At 35.1% G+C, this 23,345-nt stretch overlaps 1 protein-coding gene across 7 annotated transcripts in view; it reads left to right on the top strand.

Moving 5' to 3' along the window:
* PGAP1 (post-GPI attachment to proteins inositol deacylase 1) overlaps positions 1-23,345 on the top strand; it is a 120,198-nt gene that overhangs the window by 49,422 nt on the left and 47,431 nt on the right. For 5 of the 7 annotated variants that reach the window (XR_010122194.1, XM_063644856.1, XM_063644854.1 and 2 more), the window contains 9 exons: positions 429-586; positions 5,162-5,214; positions 6,361-6,427; positions 10,304-10,409; positions 11,149-11,204; positions 12,625-12,708; positions 17,305-17,351; positions 17,719-17,770; positions 23,042-23,119. Coding sequence is in view for 6 of the 7 variants with exons in the window: in XM_063644856.1 (XP_063500926.1) it covers positions 429-586; positions 5,162-5,214; positions 6,361-6,427; positions 10,304-10,409; positions 11,149-11,204; positions 12,625-12,708; positions 17,305-17,351; positions 17,719-17,770; positions 23,042-23,119 (701 nt within the window). In the remaining variant the exon portion in view is untranslated. Of the gene's footprint in view, positions 1-425; positions 587-5,161; positions 5,215-6,360; positions 6,428-10,303; positions 10,410-11,148; positions 11,205-12,624; positions 12,709-17,304; positions 17,352-17,718; positions 17,771-23,041; positions 23,120-23,345 lie in introns of those variants that run through there. The other 2 variants (XM_055290099.2, XM_063644857.1) reach the window with 2 other exon arrangements.

Here is a 23,345-nt window from a genome sequence, read left to right as displayed (position 1 = left end):
AGTTTGAATATGTGCATATACCGTGAAACTAACACCACAAATGTCTACAACTCTAGCATGGTAAATTCTTATCTTTGGAAGAATATTAGGATTTTCTCTTTTAGCTATACTTTGTGACTCATAAATAAGTATCGTCCTTGTGGAATGTAGAAATGTGTTTGCTTATGGATCCAAAGCTAGTAAAATTTGTTTTTTTAATTGATACCTTTAGTAACTCTTAGTATTTATACTTTTATTTAGTGGGGAAGTAGGAATATGTGTAAAGATACTGATTTTACTGAAAATAGGGAAATGTGAATAACACACTGTTTATAGATGAAATGACTTAAGCAAAACTTCAGTTAAATATTAATATTACTGTATAGATATCTTATTGTTTCAGGGAATGGCTACTGTTTTTTAATGTCTCTTTTTTTATTCTCTACCAGATTTTTATACGACTGTAAACAACTATTGGATTCTAAATGCTCGACACATAAATTTAACCACACTTTCTGTAGCTGGAGGATTCCGGGATTACCAAGTTCGTTCAGGATTGACTTTTCTGCCAAAATTAAGCCATCATACCAGTGCCTTATCTGTTGTGGTAATCTTTTTTTTAAGATTCTACTGAAATAGTAATGTAATAGACCCAGTGGAGCATGAAAGAAGAAATAATATATAGCTGCGTGGTAATGACTGCTAAGTTAGTGGTGTTGGACTGCTGTATGGGCATGCATGTGTGTGAGAGAGAGAGAGAGAGAGGGAAAGAGAGAAAGAGAATATGAATGAATGAGTGAATGAATGAATGAATGAATGAATATGAATGTGTTGGGAGGGCAGAGTTGTGGATGCTTATGTCCATAGGGAGTAACAAGGATGGCCAGGAACCACGGCTTATGCCTATAATTCTAGTGCTTTGTGAGGCCAAGCCAGGAGGACTGCTTGAGGCCAGGAGTTCAAGATGAGCCTAGGCAACATAGGGAGATCCCCAACTCTACAAAATACAAAAAAAAATTTAAAATTGGCCAGGCTAATTTAGGCATGGTGTTAAGTGCCTATAGTCCGAGCTACTCAGGAGGTTGAGGCAGGAGAGTCACTTGAGTCCAGGAGTTCAAGGTTACAGTGAGCTGTGATTTTATCACTGCACCTCAGCCTGGATGACAGAACAAGACTCTGACTCAAAAACAGACAAAATAAAGTAAGTACAAAGGATCTTAGAAACTTGATGAAAATGACCCTTATTTATGAGCAGTAATGGTTTCTTGTCCAAAATAAGGGCCTGTTCATTGATTAGAGTTGTGAATATAAGAATGTGTAGACTGGAATCCAGGGGAATCCAGTTATATCTGAGTGTTGTACTAGATATAATCATAGTTATATGATTATATATGGAATATCAAACATATCACATACTTCTAAATGTTAAACTTGAATGAAAGTTTACCAATTTTATAACAACATGATTAGCTTTGACAGTATAAGTAGTATAAGTAGAACCTGATTAATTAATTTGCTACTTATTCTTCCCTGCCAGGACATCAAGTATTTGGTCTTTAATTGGGATACATAATCTATGTAAAGTGAGTCAAGTTTCCTTTTAGGACTTCTTTCATGTATATTTAACCTTGAAGTCTTCAGTTAAGATCTCAGCTTCTTAACTCGGTATACACATCATCTCCAAATATAACTTACTTCCTAAAGAGAAAATGCATAGAATGTATTCTGCCTATTCCTTTTGCTTTTTAGGAGATAACACTAGAAAGTCACTGTTTCATAGTTATACCTCTTCGTAGATACTCCTTTGTTCATCTCACCTATTGTTGTCCTACTTTAGATTACTGTTCATTCATTAAATAGGTTATTTACTGAATGCTTGCCATACATAGAACAAAAATTATTAAGCTATTCTGTTATTACCCACCATTTTCATGTAACTAGAAGAATTGGGATGTAGCCAGAATAGCTTTGGAACTAAATTAGTAAAACTATCAAACCTCATTATTAGAGGTATGAATGTTGCTATTTGGTGTTGAATATTTTGGTCAGATATTTGTTGGAAGTCCTCAAAAGACTAAATGTCAACTCCATGTAAACACAGATGATTTAGTCATATGAAATTTGATGTAACTTATTTCCTGGACCTTGTATGGAGAATGATGCTGTATTGATACCACATCCTAAAGCTTATCTTTTAAAGAACTTTAATCTTTTTCATTGTGTGTGTGTGGGCATGGGTGTGTGTGTACTTCCCTATTTTTTCTAATCTATTTGATAATGTGTTGCTTTCTTTCTTTTTTTTTTTTTTTTTTTGAGACAGAGTCTTGCTCTGTAGCCCAGGCTGGAGTGCAGTGGCGCTATCTCCACTCACTGCAAGCTCCGCCTGCTTGGTTCACGCCATTCTCCTGCCTCAGCCTCCTGAATAGCTGGGACTACAGGCGTCCACCACCACACCCAGCTAATTTTTTTTGTATTTTTAGTAGAGACGTGGTTTCACCGTGTTAGCCAGGATGGTCTCGATCTCCTGACCTCGTGGTCCACCTGCCTTGGCCTCCCAAAGTGCTGGGATTACAGGCGTGAGCCACCACGCCCAGCTGATAATGTGTTGCTTTCAAGGGAGCTTGTTATCTCTGATTTCTGTATCTCTGATGAAGATATTTTACTTATGGAACTTTATCAAAGCTGGCCATTGTATAACCTAAGATTTATTTTTTAGCCTCCAGATATTCCAGTCTTCTGTATATTTACATGTATATTCACTTTAAAAAATTATTAACAAGTAACAATTTTTGAATGATTATCTCAAGAATAGTTAAGTGATGTTTACATCCATTAGGACTGGAAAAATCTTTTAAGTTAGAGACCATAATTGTATTAAGAGGGTTGACTAAACTGCTGTAATATAGTCCCACAGGTAATGACACTTAAGCACGATAGAAGTTGACGTTTTACTCATGTAACTGCCCTGGGTGGATATTTAGGTTGGTAGGTGGTTTTCCAAGAGGTTCCATTCAGGAACTCAGGCTGAGAGTAGGCGTTCCATCTTGAATGCTTTTCTTTCAGGGTTGCTCCAGTCATCTTCAACCACAAGAAGGAAGAAAGAACACAAGGCAACTGTCAGGCCTACAAATGGCACACATCACTCCTGCTCACATACCATTAGAAAAAACTCACTTTGTGTGTTTTTTTTTTTTATTTTTGAGACAGAGTTTCACTCTTGTTGCCCAGGCTGGAGTGCAATGGCACAATCTCAGCTCACTGCAACCTCCACCTCCAGGATTCAGCGATTCTTCTGCCTCAGCCTCCTGAGTAGCTGGGATTAGAGGCACACGCCCCCATGACCAGCTAATTTTTTGAAAATTTTTTTTTTTTTTTTTTTCTTTGAGACAGAGTCTCGCTCTGTCGCCCGGGCTGGAGTGCAGTGGCGCAATCTCGGCTCACTGCAAGCTCCGCCTCCCGGGTTCACGCCATTCTCCTGCCTCAGCCTCCGAGTAGCTGGGACTACAGGCGCCCGCCACCGCGCCCGGCTAATTTTTTGTATTTTTTAGTAGAGACGGGGTTTCACCGTGGTCTCGATCTCCTGACCTCGTGATCCGCCCGCCTCGGCCTCCCAAAGTGCTGGGATTACAAGCGTGAGCCACCGCGCCTGGCCCTGAAAATTTTTTAGTAGAGATGGAGTTTCACCATGTTAGCCAGGCTGGTCTCGAACTCCTGACCTCAGGTGATCCGCCCGCCTCGGCCTCCCAAAGTGTTGGGATTACAGGTGTGAGCCACTACGCCCGGCCTCAGTCACATATTAAAGCAAGAGAGGCTAAGAGCTGTAGTCTAGCCAAGTGTGCAAGAAAAGAAGAATAGATTTTGGTAGACATTTAGCAGTTTTCGACATAACAATCATGAACAACTGACTTTTTGATTTGTGTTGCCTTTCCTTTTTCAATTCTAGCACACATTGCATTAATTAAACTGAATGAAAGTAAACCAGCTTTATATTCTTGGTAATGGTAAATGCTGTCTACTGAGAGTTCTTATTCTACTGACCATTAATGTAATTTAAGAACGACAGTGAACTCTGGTTGTCTAATTTTTTTAGTAAACTATCAGCAGTAATTTCTAAATATATCAAGTACTTACAAGTTCATTAATTAAGCTGTAGATTCTTCCCACTTCAGAACGTGGAACCCAAAGATACATTATTATTTATAGAGTTCAGGGTGTTAGTGATTCCTTAGAAGTTGTACATATTTATTTTTTTCAGTTCATTTATTAAAGAGACATTTTAGGCCTCTGTAAATTTTCTTGCATCTATGCTGTTAGTCTTCTATTTTCATTTTGTTTTGACAGTTCTGGTGATGGCAGCTCCTTGTCTCTTTGATGGAACATAAAAAGATGCTATGAAAAATAAAATCAGATTTACTTAATGAGCCCCTATTTTGTCTAAGATGCTATTCACAGAGAGATCATTATCTGGTGTGAAAAGGAGTCTCTAGTTCTTGAAGGGTGCTGTGCCATTGTTAGGAAGCCTTCTGCAAATACTTATATTTTTTAGAAGCCTTTTGGCCTTATATATTTTACTAGTCGTATACATCCTAGTCAGCTAGGGATTTTTTTTTTTTTTTTTCAAAATATATAACCCTGGATCCTACTTGGGAAAGTCAGATTTGGTAGTTTTGCAATTGTGATTAGGCATATTTGGTTTGAAAAATCTCCTTAGGCCTAGGTATTTCTTAGGTACACTACTGATGAAGAAGTAACATCTTAGAATCTATCAAGTGGTAGTTTCATCAAAATTAAAATTACTAAAATGTCTTTTGTAACTTATACATTAACTATGATTTATTAAAGAATCTTAAACTTGTCTCTCATTAGAGTAATAAAAAGTTAGACATTAAACTTTAGGAAAGAGTCTGTGGTTGCTTTAGTAATTTTTAAAAGGTAATTTAAACTTGACTAACCAGGAGTGATGTTTAGAAAGAGTTATGTTTTATAGAGAAAAATTTATACAGAAAATTCTAATATATTTGGATCACCTTTTATAAGAATATCATTTAAAAATGTCTAGGCCTCACAATATAGTGAAACTATATTATGTGTTTCTAAATATTAGCTTGTAAGAATTTCAAACCTTTTAGAGAATAACAAATGTGCTTTTCGTAAGTTTGATTATTTTTTTCTTTTCTTTTAGAGTTCAGCAGTGCCTAAGACCTGGGTCTCAACAGACCACCTCTCCATTGTGTGGTAAGTTAATACTTGTATAACTTATTTTGATGATTTGTTATGGTCCTCTTTCTCCTCAATGCAGTAATTTAATTGGCTTGTTAACTTTTTTTTTTTTTTTTTTTTTGAGACAGAGTCTCGCTCTGTTGCCCAGGCTGGAGGACAGTGGTGCAATCTCAGCTCACTGCAACCTCTCGCCTCCTGGGTTCAAGTGATTCTCATGCCTCAGCCTTCCAAGTAGCTGGGATTACAGGCATGCGGCATCATACTGGCTAATTTTTGTATTTTTAGTAGGGATGAGGTTTCACCATGTTGGCCAGGCTGGTCTCAAACTCCTGACCTCAGGTGATCTACCCACCTTGGCCTCCCAAAGTGCTGGGATTGCAGGGGTGAACCACCACGCCTGGACTGGTTTGTAACTTTCTTAGAACCTCATCCATAAATAAGACTATGGGAGAAATATTAATTTAGAAGCTTGGAACTCTCATCTTGGTTCTTGTTTCAGTTTGACCAAGGTTCTCTTGACAACACGTAAAATAATCTCCCAAAAACCCAATAGCATTAGTCTCAAATGAAGTAAACATCAAATACTAAAGTTTTTGAGTTTTTACTAGTTGGGTGGAATCAACTGCACTTTTGGTAGGACTGTCTGAGCTTCTGGCCAATCACCATATTCAGATTTGGTTAATGGAGCAGTGACTATTCTAGGGAGCAGCACATGAAAAACCAAGTAGGAATTAGATTTATCCATATGGGTCAAGAAATAGGCAGCCCCTAATATATTTATCTCATTGTGTTTCAGCTTAAAGATTCTCTTTTGACTTTTCTCTGGCTGTGCGAGCAGTAGTATCTGCTAGAATGACATACTTCAAGCATATAAAGATGGGGTAGATAGTACATCTATGGCTAGGCTAGGTGAGGGGATTTAGGGAAAACAGAAGGACCCTGAAAATTCTGGCAAACATCCAGGAAGATTTAATTTGCTTTATTTTTATAGGTTTCATATTTAAGATATATGCTTAATAAGAATGATTTGTTACATAATTTTTGAGTTTAGAGCACTAAAGGAAACTCAGATGTTCCACTAAACAATAGAATTGTGCATATTTTGATCAAAAGTATATGTTTTAAGAAAGTTTTATTTGTAACACTTACTTTATTCCTTAGGTGTAAACAATTGCAGTTGACTACAGTTCGAGCATTCTTTGATCTTATTGATGCTGATACTAAACAAGTATGTATTTTTAAACTAAAAATTATTTAAGTGAAAGCTTTTACTTTACTATATCATTTACAGCCATGATGAATTTAATGTAATTTTTTTACTTTGATGAAAATAGAAGCACATACCTTATATCAATTTTAATTAGTTCCAAAATGGAAATATCTTTCGTTTTCTCATAATACTTCGACCGCTGTGAATAATTTCTAAAATGCAATGAAAATGAAAAGTGAAAGAACCTTAAATCTTCCCCCAGTTCTTTCCAATGCTTAAGGTTTGACATATATCCTTCTTTTTTTTTTTTTTTAAGATGGAGTCTCACTCTGTTGCACAGGCTGGAGTGCAGTGGCATGATCTCGGCTCACTGCAGCCTCTGCCTCCCAGGTTCAAGCGATCCTCCCACCTCAGCCTCCTGAGGAGCTGGGACTACGTATGTACACCACCAGTATTTTTAATAGAGATGGGGTTTCACCATGTTGGCCAGGCTGGTTTCAAACTCCTGACCTCAGGTGATCCACCTGTCTTGGCCTCCCAAAGTGCTGGGATTACAGGCATGAACTACTACACCTGGCCTTTTTTTATTTTTAAATGTAGGGGAAATACTTCTTACAAACTATTTTATAAATTTTTTTGTAATACATTATAAACATCATGATCTATCTTATTAGACTTTTTTTCTTTTTGAGAGACAAGTTCTCACTATGTTGCCCAGTCTGGACTCAAATTCCTGGGCTCAAGTGATTCTCCCAACTCAGCCTCCTGAGTTTATTAAACATTTTTGAACCATGCTTTTTTAAAAACCACTTTAGCTTTCTGATAAGATCGAAATGTGTAATTTATTGAATAACCTAAGCTCACCAGAACTTAAATTATGTACTTCTATAAGTTTTACCTTCTCTGTAATGAGATTTCACAGTGTAAACTCTTCAAACTAGTAATTTTCCAAATTGTTCAATTAGCAGAACATATGGAAATCATAGTATCCTTTACAGATTATCACATTACTCTTTTATCTCTTTCTTGTCTGCTAGCAGATAAATGGTAGCAGGATTTCAGCAAAATTCAAGAATTCTTTCCATTAACTTAAATTTTTTTTCTGTAAGTTGGGAACAGATTGCCATTATTCATCTTAAACAGCCTTTTACCTCAGGTCATCTTGTTCCATGGAAATATATTTTGAGAACTATGGCTCTGGCTTCTTCTTTTGGAGAAAAAATTCCTTCTTTTTTAAGTAGTCTTTTTCATGGCAAAGCATTGCAGCCCAGATATTTTTGGAGTATTTCCCCTGAAGGCTCCAATTCTTTGGGAAACTAGTATGGGTGACGTCTTTCTCAATAGGTCTCCAGGCAATACTTAATTATTAACAATGAAGAAAGCACCTTTACCCTGTAGTGTACTATCTTAGAAGGATAGAGATTTTTTTCCTTAACTCTTCAGAAAGCTGTATAACCACTCTTAGAGAGAATCATAGATACTTAGCTCTCTCCTGAATGTCCAGATCATTTTGTGTTTTACCACATTTTAAGCTACAAGATTCGGTATTAAGTTAGTATATTTATTGATTTAAACAAGCTTCACTGAGTTGACACTGTGACTTGGTCATGCAACACAAACATTTTTTGGTTTGTTGACATTGTTTTAATTGTGAGACTTAACTGTGGTAAAAGTCCTAAGCCTACTTGAGGGAGTGCAACTGGATACAATAATAGAATCAATTAAAATTGCTAGACCAGTTTTTACTTGAGCTGACGTTTGGTAAACTTAAGAAAAACCTTATTCCGACTAGTGAAGAACAGTATACCTCAGACAGGTATATTCCTAAAAAAATTGGACATAAAACTAATTTCAATAAATAAAATCATGTTTTTCCATTAACTTGTAAGATGAGAAAAGAACTATAGTACTAGTATGTAATAAATTATAATTCTGAATATATAAATATGTTATGCATTTTAAGGGGAAAATGAGAAATTTTTGATAACCATATTACTAAGAATCAAAAATACTGTTTATGAAACTGAGTTTTAAAAACTCACTATGTATAATTGACTGGACTAAATAGTAGAAAATAAAAACTTAAGGTATGATATCTAACCCTCAGGAAGCATATAGTCCAGGAGAAAAGCAGAACATATATATTCAGGGAAATTAAAATGCAAAGAATAGTTAGTCCTAAGCATGGTGGTAAGGCAGGAATCAGTAATTTCTAGTGGTTATTAGCATAAAAGTCATAGCTAAAAACTTGTGAGTAGATGGATTGCCTTGAGAGTGAGTAAGGATGGTGGAATCCAGTCTTAATTAAAGTTTTTTTTGTTTTTGTTTTTGTTTTTTGAGACGGAGTCTTGCTCTGTTGCCCAGGCTGGAGTGCAGTGACATGATCTCGGCTCACTGCAAGCTCCGCCTCCCGGGTTCATGCCATTCTCCTGCCTCAGCCTCCCGAGTAGCTGGAACTACAGGTGCCCACCACCATACCCGGCTAATTTTTTGTATTTTTAGTAGAGACAGGGTTTCTACGTGTTAGCTAGGGTGGTCTCGATCTCCTGACCTTGTGATCCACCCGTCTTGGCCTCCCAAAGTGCTAGAATTACAGGCATGAGCCACTGCACCTGGCCTAAAGTTTTGATAGACAGGCTGTAACATTTAATTGATTGCAAACAGATGTGGCCCCTTAAGAAAATCAAACAAATTTAGTATAAGACTGAGTTATTTGAAGTAGAGAGTTTGCATCAATTAGTATAAAAGTTCCACTGTCCTCCACTCTACTGACACCGTATCTAGAGAACTGTATTCTGTTTCATGCGTCATATTTTGAGGGGGACATCAACAAACTTGAGTTTATCCAGAGGAGGCAATCAGAATGTTGAAGGGACTAAAAGAGTTCTATGCAAAACACTTGATATGTTTGAAGTTGTTTTATCTGCAGAAGAAATGTTTTATTTGAATGGAGAACATAGCAAGTTTCTAATTTTTGAAGGACTGTCTCCCAATCTAAGATAGCAGTGTAATAAGGAATCAGTTATTTGCTCTAAATAAAGCATTCTCCTGGCAAGAGTTGTTAAAATTGGAATGCATGATCTTACAAAGTAGCGAATTAAAAATGTTCAAGCAAATGCTGGGTGACTTCCAAAGGGATTGGAAAGGTTTAGTAGAACTGGATCCTCACTGTTAGTTCTTTGCCATTCTCACTCTGTTGTTGAGAAAGTCATTTACTTGTCAGGGCCTCAATTATTAAGCTAGATAGTTGAATAATGGTCAATACCAAATGGATTTTATACCCCAGTACACTTTTTTAAAGGGATGACAAATTTTTTAAAGTTGCCAACTTTTTATTGTGCCAGGATATTTAAAAAACAGGTAGAAGGACAGAATAAAAGAGAGTAATTTCTATGGTAGGAAAGTTGACAATATTTATTTTCTCTAGTGACCAGTGGATTCTTTGTTATGGTATTGGCAATAGTCTGAATTTGGAAACTGGTACGTTGGAATCACACGACCAGAGAATCTCTAAAATTCTCTTCTGCTTCTATACATTTTTATAATGTTTTATTCTTAAATGTTACTTGAGAGACACTATTGCATAATAATGAAAACATAGACTCTAGAGCCAGAATGCCTGGGTGTGAATCCCAGCCCAGACTTAATAGCTGTGTGAACTTGGGCAAGTTTCTTAATTTCTTTGTGCTTTAGTTTCTTCACATTTCAAATGCAGATGAAATCATTATCTCTTAGAGTTTTTGTGATGATTGAGTGAGTTCATGTACAGTGCTCAGAACAGTGCCTAGCTCAGAGTAATAAATGTTGGCTGTTGTCATCATTACTGAAGCAATGTTTCATCAAGCTATTACAATAGATACAAAATGATATAGAATGTATCAATGTTCTTTCTAGATAACTCAAAATTCCAAGAAGAAACTGTCAGTTTTGAATCACCACTTTATAAGACACCCATCAAAACATTTTGAGGAAAATCCAGCTATAATTTCTGACTTAACAGGTTGGTGACAATAACATATTTTAATTTTAAATGAAGTATTTCATTATTAATTTTAGGTAAATTTGTTTATAGCAGACAAAATCTTTGAAACTGTGATACTTCCAGTTTTAGGATCCTATTATATATATATACATATATTATTAATTTCCCTATGATGATGCTGGTGCAGTTCTTGGTTAGGAAAGGAAAAAGAAGCAACGTTTAAGAGGTTGCTGATAAAAATTTTATCTTGAAAATAACATGACAAATAGAAAAATTTCAGTTAAATGACTGTTCTCCTAACAGTTCCATAAGCTAAGTGCCATATTATTCTTGACTCCTTTTAGTTCCTCAATGATCAGTTATTCTTCATTCTTCTTTTGGATTGCCAACATATTTTTTGCTGATAAATTTTGCTTTTAACAAAATAATGCTTTGTCTATTTAAATATAAAGCAAATTATACCTGTTATATTTAATTATATGTCTTGTTTGGGAAATGAAATATTTATTTCCTTATATTGATAATTCCTTAGAGTTAAAGGACACCAAACAGATTTATACTTTACTTGATGTGAATGCTAGTTGGTGATGAGTATATAGAAAATATATTACTAGATTTTCTGTTTTAGTATAGCCAGTGTTCAGAAAACCACTTCTTTATTGTGATTGAGAAATATTTCACCAGGATTCAAAGAAGAAAGAAACTATGTAGTATAAAAACAAAACAAGGCAAATAAATTAATTTCCTTTACCTTCAGTGACATCTATGTGGGTTCCAGTAAAAGTGTCCAAATGGACCTATGTAGCTTACAATGTAAGTATTCCACCAATGGATTTTTTTGATGTTTTTTCCAGAAATAATTTGGTATTTATCTTTAAAAGTTAAAGACGCTTTAAAAAAGATAACTGCATGCCATTTTCCCACAATTTAATAATAATCCTTAATAAGTAGTCAGTAATCAGTTTTATCATAAATTTATCTTTTTTGCTGTGTTCTTTGATGTTCAATTTGTTTACATCAGGATCCAAACAAGGCCTATACATTGTTATTGATTAATGTCTTATTCCTTTTTAATCTGGAAGACTTTCTCTTACCACCACCCTCCCCTTTTTTTTCTTGAAACTTATTTGTTGAAAAAAACACCAAGTCATTTGTCCTCTAGAGTTTCACAGTCTTGATTTTACTGATTGCATTCCTGTAGTCATTCAGCACGTTCCTTTGCCTGTTGTGGTCCTGTGATTTAGTAGTTGGATCTAGCTGCTTGTTCATATTCAGATTTTTGTTTTGTTTTTGTTTTTGCTAGACTCTCTCTCTTTTTGTGATGTTAGCCACTATTGATGAGGAATGCCTGGAGTTATTCATTGATTTAGGAGGATGCAAAAATGGTGATGTTTAATTCTATTATTAACTAGAATAGTATTCTAGTTAATTCTATATACTTAGAGAAAAACTGCTCATCTACTAAATTTATCAAAAGTAGAATAAATCATATGGGAAAGGAGTGATAATTGTGTGGATCTTTGGATCTTACCATATATTTACTCATTATCAGAATGGTGAGTTGGCTCACAAGCTTCTTCTTATTAGTGACCATTAGAGGGTTTTTTCCTCCAGTATTATTATGCACTCATGCATTTAAATATGTTTCCTTTCATGTTGATACTACAATCGTTCCATATTTGACCAGTGGAAACCATTTCAAGTTTAGTTCCTGAGTTTTTTTGATACAGCTTTTTAGTTGTCTTTAACAGTTTCCTCACTGTTGAGTATGACAAGATATTTTAGCTTATTTTGTACATTTCCTGCCCCAAACTGTGAATCAGCTGTTTCTTTAAGGAACAATTCCTTTTCTTTGGGAAGTGGTATCTCAAAACCATAATCTGGTACTAGAAATGCTTGTGACTATTGGGTTGGCATTTCTAGGCCTTTTCAATGGCCAGAGCTAAGAACTGCATAAAATCTTAACTAAAAGACCAAAAAACCCACAATAAAACAACAAAAAAAAGTGCATTCACACTGATACTTCCAGGAGAAACTGAGGACTACAGAGTTTATACCTAATCTTTCTCTTGCCCTTCTGTATCTTCCTCCTCCCACTCCTAGAGAATTGGTTCTCAACACCACCAAGAATGGTAGAATTAGAATAATTACTCATTTGCTATATCTGGATTTTTGAATGATGAAATTAATCTGCTCATTATAGATATATTGAGTGTTTTCCTTCATTTTCTAGGAATCTGAGAAGATATATTTTACATTTCCTCTTGAAAATCATAGAAAAATCTACACTCACGTCTATTGTCAGAGCACTATGCTGGTAAGATAATTGGTACATTTTATGTAGATTTAAGAGGCCAACTGTTGTTCATTTTCCAAATTCTACTGGTGGACCTAGCTATGAAATATTAAGCCTAAGTAGTTGAAAAATAATTTCTCTGAAAGAGTGTTTTGATTGAAAAGTATTAATCAAAAATTTTTTTATCACAGATACTATGCTATTAAGTTGTAACTTTGGTTCTAGTTTAGGTCTCCCACCCTATCTTTCTGCCTTCGTTTTATCTATTTGTGATGAAGGAATGGAATTCAAAACCCCTTTAATTCTAAGTTTCTATTAGTACTTTAAAGAATAGATGTAATTAAGCAAAGCTATTCGATAGGAATTTTATAAAGTGAATTTTGTTTTCCATTGGCTTCCATACTAAAATTTGAGGTACTTTTTATACCAAATATTCTCTAAGATAATAGAGTAACTTACAATGTTATCTAGATTTACTGTATCAGAATAATGATTTTTGTTTTTGTGTTTCTTTTTAATGAGTACCTACTATGTTAGGCACTATTAAAAATGTGATATTGTTTAAAAATGCTGTAGCATGCATTTATTATGATATTAGAAATGGAAGCTAGGTGTGGTGGCTCACACCTGTAATCCTAGCACCTTGGGAGGCTGAGATGGGTGGATCGTTTGAGCTCAGGAGTTTGAGACCAGCCTGGGCAACATGGTCAAACCCCGTCTCTGCAAAAAATACAAAAAACTTAGCTGGGCGTGGTGGTATGCACCTGTAGTTTCTGCTACTTGGGGGGCTGGGGAAGGAAGATCACTTGAACTGAGAGGTTGAGACGGCAATGAGTTGAGATCACGCCACTAACACTCCAGCCTGGGTGACGAAGTGAGACCCTGTCTCAGAAGAAAAAAAAAGGAAAGGTTAAGTAGTACTTCAATAATTTATCTACATTTCTTACTTTCAGGATTTTTTCTTAATTTGGATTCTTTTTCCTCTATTCTGATTTTTTTTTTGGCATATCTCATGATTCTTCACTCTATGTTTGTATCTGTTCCTTCTTCTCCCTTTTGTTAGGTTGTTTGTATTTATTTAGAACCAAGATCTGTTACTTTGCTGGAGATGCTGACATTTGATTATATAGTAAAATCTTTTAAAAAAAGATAATAGGCATTGTGGGCTAGATGCTAATGAATACTACATTTTAGTGAAATTACCAGACTTTTGCATCTCTCACAGAGACTTGCATCTCTCAGCCTAAAATCTAGATGGGCATTTTACCCTGGCAGATTCTGGCCTTGAGAGTAAAGGCTTAATGTATCCTTTCTCACTTAATACTGAATTTCAAATCAGAATGTCAGTATTATATTAAGAAAAATGCTTGTCAAAGTGCAAATTATTCATTTGGCTGATGGGAGGATCTTTTTTCTGTATTTAATGTTCATGGGTATTAATTAACAAAGTCGTGGTAAATTTTTTAAAAATCTTTTCAATTTTTATTATAGAAATTTTCAAGCTTATATAAAGGCAGAAAGAAAATATAAGAATGAATTTTTTATAATCAACACATAGCTTTAACAGTTATCAATACTCTGTCATTCTTATATCATTTATTTCTTTACACTTTTTTTGACTGAAGAATTTTAAAAGTAAATTCTAGGCATTTTATTAGTTCATCCATAAAGTATGTTTTCCTATAGGGATTTTATACATTACCATAATACCATTATTTCATCCAGCCAAATTGATACTAATTCCTTAATATCATCTGATATTCACTCCATGTTCAGTTTTCCTTGGTTCACTTAAATTTTAAGTTTATTTGAATCAGGATCCAAAGTATACATTGCCTTTAGTTCATAGATCTTATGTCTCTTTTATAATAAATAGCCCCACCCCCTTTCCCCCATGCTACTTACATGTTCAAAGAAATGTATTATATGTTTTACAGAATTTCCCACATTCTGGGTTTGACTGATTGTATTCCCATAGTGTCTTTTAGTATGTATTTCTATCCCCTATGTTTTCTGTAAACTGGTAGTTAGATCTAGAATCTTGATTAGATTCAGATTAATTTTTTATAGTAAGAATGTTTTATAAGTAGAGCTGTGTATCACCTATTTTATGGTATCAGGAGGTACATAATATCTGGTTTTACCACTTTCAGAGACAAAGATGTTGGTGGGCTCAGTGGTGACAGCATGATCCATCCATTATAAAGTGCCCAGTCAGTCTTTCACTTGATGGTTTTTAGCAGCCATTAAATACAGTAGACAGAATTTTTTGAGAACTATAAATTTTTGATCAGTAGCATTTTCTTTCCTGTATACTTTAGGAGTTAGTCAATAATCCTTGAGTAACTTCTAAGGTTTTTAGTATGATTTTTGTAATTAGTTAACCTTTTGACATCTAGGTTATATCAACATGTTGTTTTAGGGTGGACTTGAGTAATACATTATCTATCTATTCAATCCATTGATGAATGGGACAGAATTCCCAATACACCGAAGTAGTATGAAATATCAGCAGTTTTCATAATGAGGGTTACCTTTGAGGATAGACCCCTTCTTAGTAGCTGCAAAAACCCTTTACAAAAGTGGGTTGGATCTTTAAGGGCTGCTAGATTTTCTGTGTCCAGGCTGTGCAGATCTGTTCTTTTGCCTTGCTTCTTTAATGTCACATTATTGTTCTGGGAAGTACAGGTAACTGATACAGGACTCACACAAGTATTTTGCCTACAGAGAAACACCACACTTTTTTGTTTGTTTCCTGTTAGCTTTCTTTTATATATTCCTGAAAAATGTCTTAACATTTTATGTAAGCTGAATGAGAGCAGAGACTAGGTCTGCCTGATTCATCATTTTCCCTGAGGGCTTAGTATATCATTCTTTGGCCATAGAATGGACTTTATAAGTATCAGTTGAATAAAAGCATTGATTTCTTGGTTGTCCTATCTGTGATTCAAAGGACAAATTTATGTAGCTGTGTGAGCAGTGCTTCTCATCCTCTTATGTCTTGGTAGGATTTCACTAGTTAGATAATCATATCTCAGAACATTGCTCTTACGTCCTTAAAAGTTGCAGTTAAGATCTCAGTGCTTTTTTGTTTGTTTGTTTTTGTTTTGTTTTTTGAGACGAAGTCTCACTCTGTCGCCCAGGCTGGAGTGCAGTGGCGCGATCTTGGCTCACTGCAAGCTCCGCCTCCCGGGTTCATGCCGTTCTCCTGCCTCAGCCTCTCGAGTAGCTGGGACTACAGGCGCCCGCCACCATGCCCGGCTAATTTTTTTGTATTTTTAGTAGAGACGGGGTTTCACCGTGTTAGCCAGGAGGGTCTCGATCTCCTGATGTCGTGATCCGCCCGCCTTGGCCTCCCACAGTGTGGTCACACTGCTTTTAATTGCCTAAAGCTGAATACAGAATATGTTAAAATGTCACAGTCATCTCTACAGAATTTCCATCCTGTGCTGATGAATCATAACCAGCTTTAGTCTGGAGCCCTTGGAATTGTGTTTCAGTCCAACACATTCTTGGTTGTATAGAAGTTATTTGCTGGTCACTTTGGGAGGTCAAGGAGGGCAGATCATGAGGTCAAGAGATGGAGACCATCCTGGCCAACATGGTGAAATCCCGTCTCTACTAAAAATACAAAAATTAGCTGTGTGTGGTGGCATGCACCTGTAGTCCCAGCTACTCTGGAGGCTGAGGCAGGAGAATTGCTTGAACCCAGGAGGCAGACGTTGCAGTGAGCCAAGATCGTGCCACTGCACTCCAGCCTGGCGACAGAGCAAGACTCTGTCTCAAAAAAAAGGAAGTTATTTGCGGTAACCAAATGGAAACTCAAACGATAAAGTGAGACGCAGTATATAAATTATTTTTAATTGCTTGACTCTGGATTTACGTTTGTATAAAAGTCTACCTCCAGCTTTTCATTCTTCATTTAAAAAATGTAGATTACTTACTATGTAACTATCTAATTAAAGTATGGACATTATTGAAATCTGAAAATTTTGGTTCAATAATTAGAAATACTTAGGTGATATGCTGTAGAAAGATGGCCAGGCATGGTGGCTCACACCTGTAATCCCAGCACTTTGGAAGGCCGAGGCAGGCAGATCACTTGAGGTCAGGAGTTCAAGACCAGCCTGGCCAATATGGTGAAACCTCGTCTCTACTAAAAATACAAAAATTAGCCAGGCATGGTGGTGGGCGCCTGTAATCCCAGCTACTTGGGAGGCTGAGGCAGGAGAATAACTTGAACCCAGGAGGAGGAGGTTGCAGTGAGCCAAGGTCATGCCACTGTACTCCAGCCTAGGTGACAGAGCAAGACTCCATCTCAAAAAAAAAAAAAAGGAATAAAAAGAGAGATAACCTGTCAGGGCAGTCTTTCTCGTACTCTTGGCTCCAGGATAACTGCTTACCTATCAATGTTGACATTAGACTTCTTTACCCATCCTTGATTTATTTGACTTTGAGAACATCTTGGATATGTTTCTCAACAATAAGCTGTTATGTTTCACTTGCTCCTAGTCACCCTATCATATAACAATAAAAAGTGTTGAAAATGGGTATTTGTTCTGTACAATTATTTTCTACGATACTTAGTGTGTTTTGTTTCGTGCTGTTCATCAACAGGATACAAATAGTTGGATTTTTGCTTGCATAAACAGCACTTCTATGTGGTAAGTCTTTTGAATGCATGGCCCTCCACTTCATTTATCTCAACATAAACAATACTTGGAAATCACACTTTTAGAATAGTTTCATACACTGTTATTTTCATTTTGATGCTATATGAAATTATAGTATTGTTTTTAAAATTAAAAGTAAAGGAAATGAATATAATAGTAATTTTTGCAAACATTGAAATTAGCTAGGAAAAACATTTTTGTTGCTAAGGGAACTATGTGGACAGAGTATATTGGATTAGACTCCATAGACATCTCTACTAGGTGTAGAGATGGTTTCTTTTTCATCTGAATCTTATTTATAATTTGTAATACTTCCATATATTTGTCCTTTAATTATATTTTCATATTTATTTCAAAGCCTGCAAGGGGTTGATTTATCATGGAAAGCTGAACTGCTGCCAACAATTAAGGTAAATTATGGCTTCAGAATTTTAATATTCAGTTGAAAAAAATACTTGAGTCTATATACATTTTAAAATATTCTCTTTCATTAGCTTATCTTAGTATTAAGTAAACTTCAGATTTACTAACCTACATTTAAAAAATATTTTCTTAGAAATATATTTGATAGGGAATAACATACAATTAGTGTTATTTTTTTTTTTTTACTTTCAGAGATAAAAACTATAAGGTAACATTCCTCTAAATCTCTATATGTTATAGCTTCATACAAAAAGAACTGGATGGATTTCTAACATTCAGTTTGAGGATATGTTTGAATGGCCTGCCTTAAAATATGAGCTGAGTTAGTATACTTAGAACTCATTTTGGGAGGAAAGGCCTGCAGTTGGGAAGTGGACATCTCCAACAGATATGATACATGGTCATGCACTCAGATAAGTAGTTTATCTAGTGCTCTTCAGGGTGATAAGTCACAGCAGGGATTTATTTAATAGTTGTTTGTGATTTGATTAAGCAACTCTGGTAGGTCAGCACGTTCTTTTATAAAGGGCTTATTTGCGTAGTCTCAAAATCTATTGTTGAAAAAGCAAAATAATTCTAAAATGTTATGAAAATATCTGTTCTAATTTCCAAATTGTATTTATTGTAACTGATAAAGTTTTATCAGGATTGATAGTTTTCAGTCTTCAAGTAAATCTGTACTTTAAAAATATAGTTTCATAATGAATCCTAGACTCATTCATTGACTTGAAAGTGAAATCATCTGGTGGTTTCCAATTATTTCACGATTAACTCCAATTAAGTTAGTTATTTTTGCTCATGAATGTTTATAATTATTTGTATGAATAGTCAACTCTATACTATACAAACAGAGAATGAGAAACTTATGCTAACATAGAGGAATGGTGACAGAAGAAATAATTGCAAGTCACACTTCACTTTGGAATGGTTGCAATTTTTTTTTTCACCTTGGTCAATCTTATTTGTACATATTCATTCATGTGACCTTGTGTTTATCAAACAAATATGATAGGAAAGTAAATTGACTCTTGAACATTTTTAGGGTCTCTCACTGGTACTATCCTAACCAGGATCAAAACAAACAAAAGTGTTAGGATATACTTACTGCACAGTCATTTATAAGGTGTTATTAAATATTTCCTCAACTTATTTTTTTATTTCAATAGCTTGAGGGGTATAGTTGATTTTTTTATTACATGGATGAATTATATAGATTAATTTGGATGTTCTATCCAGCCTATAAAGATTAAGAAGAAATAAATTATTAAAAACCCAATAAAATGTACTTTGCTTCTATGTTTTAAAAGCTATTTCTTAAATCATAAAATTTTTATATTATTCTTTTAAATCTCCAAAGATTAGTCAGTCTCTATATCAAACAATAGGTCCCTATGTTGTTTGTTCTGAATGTAACAAACAGCTGGCTGAACAGCAGGAGAACAAGCTATTTCAGCTGCCTACTTTTCATGGCAAATGCTGAAAGAGAGAAGTTAGAAAACAAGTATAGCATTCTGCAATCTTGTGTGTTCTCAGCTTAGGAGGATAGATCTTTTATTTTAATGAAAATCAAAATTTAATGTAATATGTATTAGCCATTTATAAACAGCACACAAAATTATTTTGCTTTGAAATTGAAGGGATGACTAAAGCAAATAAATTTTGTAAATTTTATTCATATTAATATCTCAATAAAAGTAATGTCAGATGAGAATTATATCATTGTTAGGCATTTCTGTGGACTGAACTTTTAATAAATAGATGGAGCCTTCCATCAAAGCACGTATAAATTCAACACTTGGCCATTGTTGAGAATAAATACTTAAAAGCCATTAGAGTGGATAGCTGCACAGATTATCCAGGTTCTTCCTAATTAATGTTTCATATTAGCTACCATTTTTCTGGTGGGTCTTAGCTGCCTGTAGCTGTGGCTTATGTGGCCCTTTTAAGGCTCTTTAATTTACATTAGAACATATGAGTCTGTCACAGGGACTTTGCTAAGTTGGGGTGAAGCCCAGGAATTTATGTTTCATAAACATCCCATATGAATCTGGTCAGGTTGTTAGAAGGCTACTCATTAATGGTTCTTTAGCTTGAGCATCTCTGTCCTCCTTGCCCACATTGGTGCTTCTGAAGAAGATTGGGGAAAGCTAAGTGTCTTTAGAAATGTTTAATGCAAACATATTGTTAGAACATATAACTACTCCCACCCCACACATACTTCCAGAACAAAACTCGATTAAAAACTGTATTTGGGTGATTCATCACATAAACAGAACTAAAGACAAAAGCCACATCATTATCAATAGATGCAGAAAAGGCTTTTGATAAAATTCAACATCCATTCATGTTAAAAACTCTCAGTAGACTAGGTATTGAAGGAACATATCTCAAAGTAATAAGGGCCATCTAATGACAAACCCAAAGCCAACATCATACTGAATGGGCAAAAGCTGGAAGCATTCCCCTTGAAAACCAGCACAAGACAAAGATGCCCTCTCTCACCACTCCTATTCAGCATAGTACTGGAAGACCTGGCCAGGGCAGTCAGGCAAGAGAAAGAAATAAAGGGCATCCAGATAGGAAGAGAGGAAGTCAAATTATCTTTCTTTGCAAATGACATGATCCTATATCTATAAAACTCCATCGTCTCAGCCCAAAACCTCCTTAAGCTGATAAGCAACTTCAGCAAAGTCTCATGATACGAAATCAATGTGCAAAAATAACTAACATTCCTACTGACAGCAACAACAGTCAAGCCAAGAGCCAAATCAGGAATGTAGTTCCATCCACAATTGCCAAAAAAAAGAATAAAAGACCTAGGAATACAACTAATCAGAGAGATGAAAGATCTCTACAAGGAGAATTACAAAACACTGCTCAAATAAATCAAAGATGACATCAACAATGGATAAACATTCCATGCCCATGGATAGGAAGAATCGATATCATTAAAATGGCCATACTGTCCAAAGCAATTTATAGATTCAGTGCTATTTCTATTAAACTACCATTGACATTCTTCACATAACTAGAAAAAACTGTTTTAAAATTCATATGGAACCAAAAAAGAGCCCAGTAAAGCCAAGCCAATCCTAAGCAAAAAGAACAAAGCTGGAGGCATCACACTATTTGACTTCAAACTATACTACAGGGCTACAGTAACCAAAACAGCATGGTACTGGTACAAAAACAGACACATAGAGCAATGAAACAGGATAGAGAACCCAGAAATAAGGCCACACACCTACAACTCTCTGACCTTTGACAAACTTGACGAAAACAAGCAATGGGCAAAGGTTTTCCTATTCAATAAATGGTGCTGGGATAACTGCCTAGCCTTATGCAGAAGGTTGAAACTGGACCTCTTCTTTACACCATATACAAAAATTAACTCAGGATGGATTAAAAACTTAAATGTAAAATGCAAAACTATAAAAAACGTGGAAGACAACCTAGGCAATACCATTCTGGACATAGGAATGGGCAAAGATTTCATGATGATGATACCAAAAGCAATTGCAACAAAAGCAAAAATTGACAAATGGGATCTAATTAAACTAAAAAGTTTCTGCACAGCAAAGGAAACTATCAACAGAGTGAACAGACAGCCTTCAGAATGGGAGAAAAATTTTGCAAACTCTGCATCCAACGAAGGTCCAATATCCAGCGTCTATAGGGAAGTTAAACAAATTTACGAGATAAAAACAATTCATTAAAAAGTAGGCAAAGGACATGAAGTGACGCTTTTCAAAAGACATACATGTAGCCAACAATTATATGGAAAAAAAGCTCAACATCACTGACCATTAGAGAAATGCAAATCAAAACCACGGTGAGATACCATCTCATACCAGTCAGAATGGCTATTATTAAAAAGTCAAAAAATAACAAATGCTGGCGAGGTTGCAGAGAAAAAGGAACACTTACATGCTGTTAGTGGGAGTGTAAATTAGTTCAACCATTGTGGAAGACAGTGTGGAGATTCCTTGAAGACCTAAAAATAGAAATACCATTTGACCTAGTAATCCCATTACTGGGTGTATATCCAAAGGAATATAAAGCATTCTATTATAAAGACACATGTATGCGTGTGTTCATTGCAGCACCATTCACAATAGCAAAGACATGGAATCAACCTAAATTCCCATCAATAGTAGACTGGATAAAGAAAATGTATTACATATACACCATGGAATACTATGCAGCCATAAAAAAGAATGAGATCATGTTCTTTGCAGGAATATGGATGGAGCTGGAGGCCATTATCCTTAGCAAATGAATACAGGAACAGAAAACCAAATACTACATCTTCTCACTTATAAGTGGGAGCTGAATGATGAGAACACATGGACATGTAGGGGGAACAACACACACTGGGGCCTGTTGGAGGGTGGAGAGTAGGAGGAGGAAGAGGATCAGGAAAAATAACTAGTGGGTAACTAGGCTTAGTACCTGGGTGATGAAATAATCTGTACAACAAACCCCCATGACACAAGTTTACCTTTGTAACAAACTTGCACATCTACCCCTGAACATAAAAGTTAAATTAAAACAGAAAACAAAAAAACCTGTATTTGGTGCCTTGGCTTTTCATTAAATAAAGCAGTCTTCCACCAATTCATTCCTCAAGATATAGACTATAGGACTGGTCTTAATTTTGAGAAATAAATAGTTACTCATTTGGTGAGGTGCATTATTTAGACATACTTGTCTTTATCATTTGCTAAATAAATTCCAGGGGATGGTGTGCAGATATGCCATTAGCCAGCAACTCTTTACTACTTGGGCTAGATCAAAATAATTTGAGATTAAATTGTAACTCTTTCATTATATTTAGCATTTATTCATTCATCAGCTATTGAATGTTTTTTGTTATATACAACCAAAATAAATGTAGAAACAATACTGTGATACTATATGTAACAAATAACCAAATTATAAAAAGAAAGACACCAAATTTGGAATTAATTATTGACAATAATTAAATTTAATGTTAAATATCATTTGTTTTATGTGAAGGGATCCAAGGAATATTTTTGGCAGTTCCTATTTAACATAATAATTATTAGGAACTTGATTTTCAACAGGATTATTGACCTGGAAATGTAAACATGGGCATTTTATGAAGTACTGAACATAAATTGGAAGTCTGCTTTTTAAGATAACTAATTAAGTAAGAAATAAGTGTTATTTATTTTTCTTTAAACATGCATTAATCTCTAAGAAATAAAAGTAGTTTCTTTCTTTCTTTATTTTAGTATCTGACATTAAGACTTCAAGACTATCCATCTTTGTCTCATCTTGTTGTTTATGTACCATCTGTTCATGGAAGTAAGGTAACAAGTGGGTTAAGATTGTTATCAGAATGTTTTGGAGACACATGCTAAATTTTACAGTTCTTTTTCAATGAGTTGTTCTGCACAGAGTTTATCTACAACAGTAGCCAGTTTGATGATCCACCTAAGACTGTTAAATTATTAGGATCATCTACTCTAACTTGAACTAAGCAGAATAAACCCAAGTTTCTTTGTTCCAAGTGAGAACTGGTTCCAGTTTATCAAT

Source organism: Symphalangus syndactylus, chromosome 8 (genome assembly GCF_028878055.3).
Source record: "Symphalangus syndactylus isolate Jambi chromosome 8, NHGRI_mSymSyn1-v2.1_pri, whole genome shotgun sequence".
Lineage (NCBI taxonomy): Eukaryota > Metazoa > Chordata > Mammalia > Primates > Hylobatidae > Symphalangus > Symphalangus syndactylus.
Note: the sequence above shows the minus strand (reverse complement) of the source record. Positions and strands in the feature narration are given on the sequence as shown.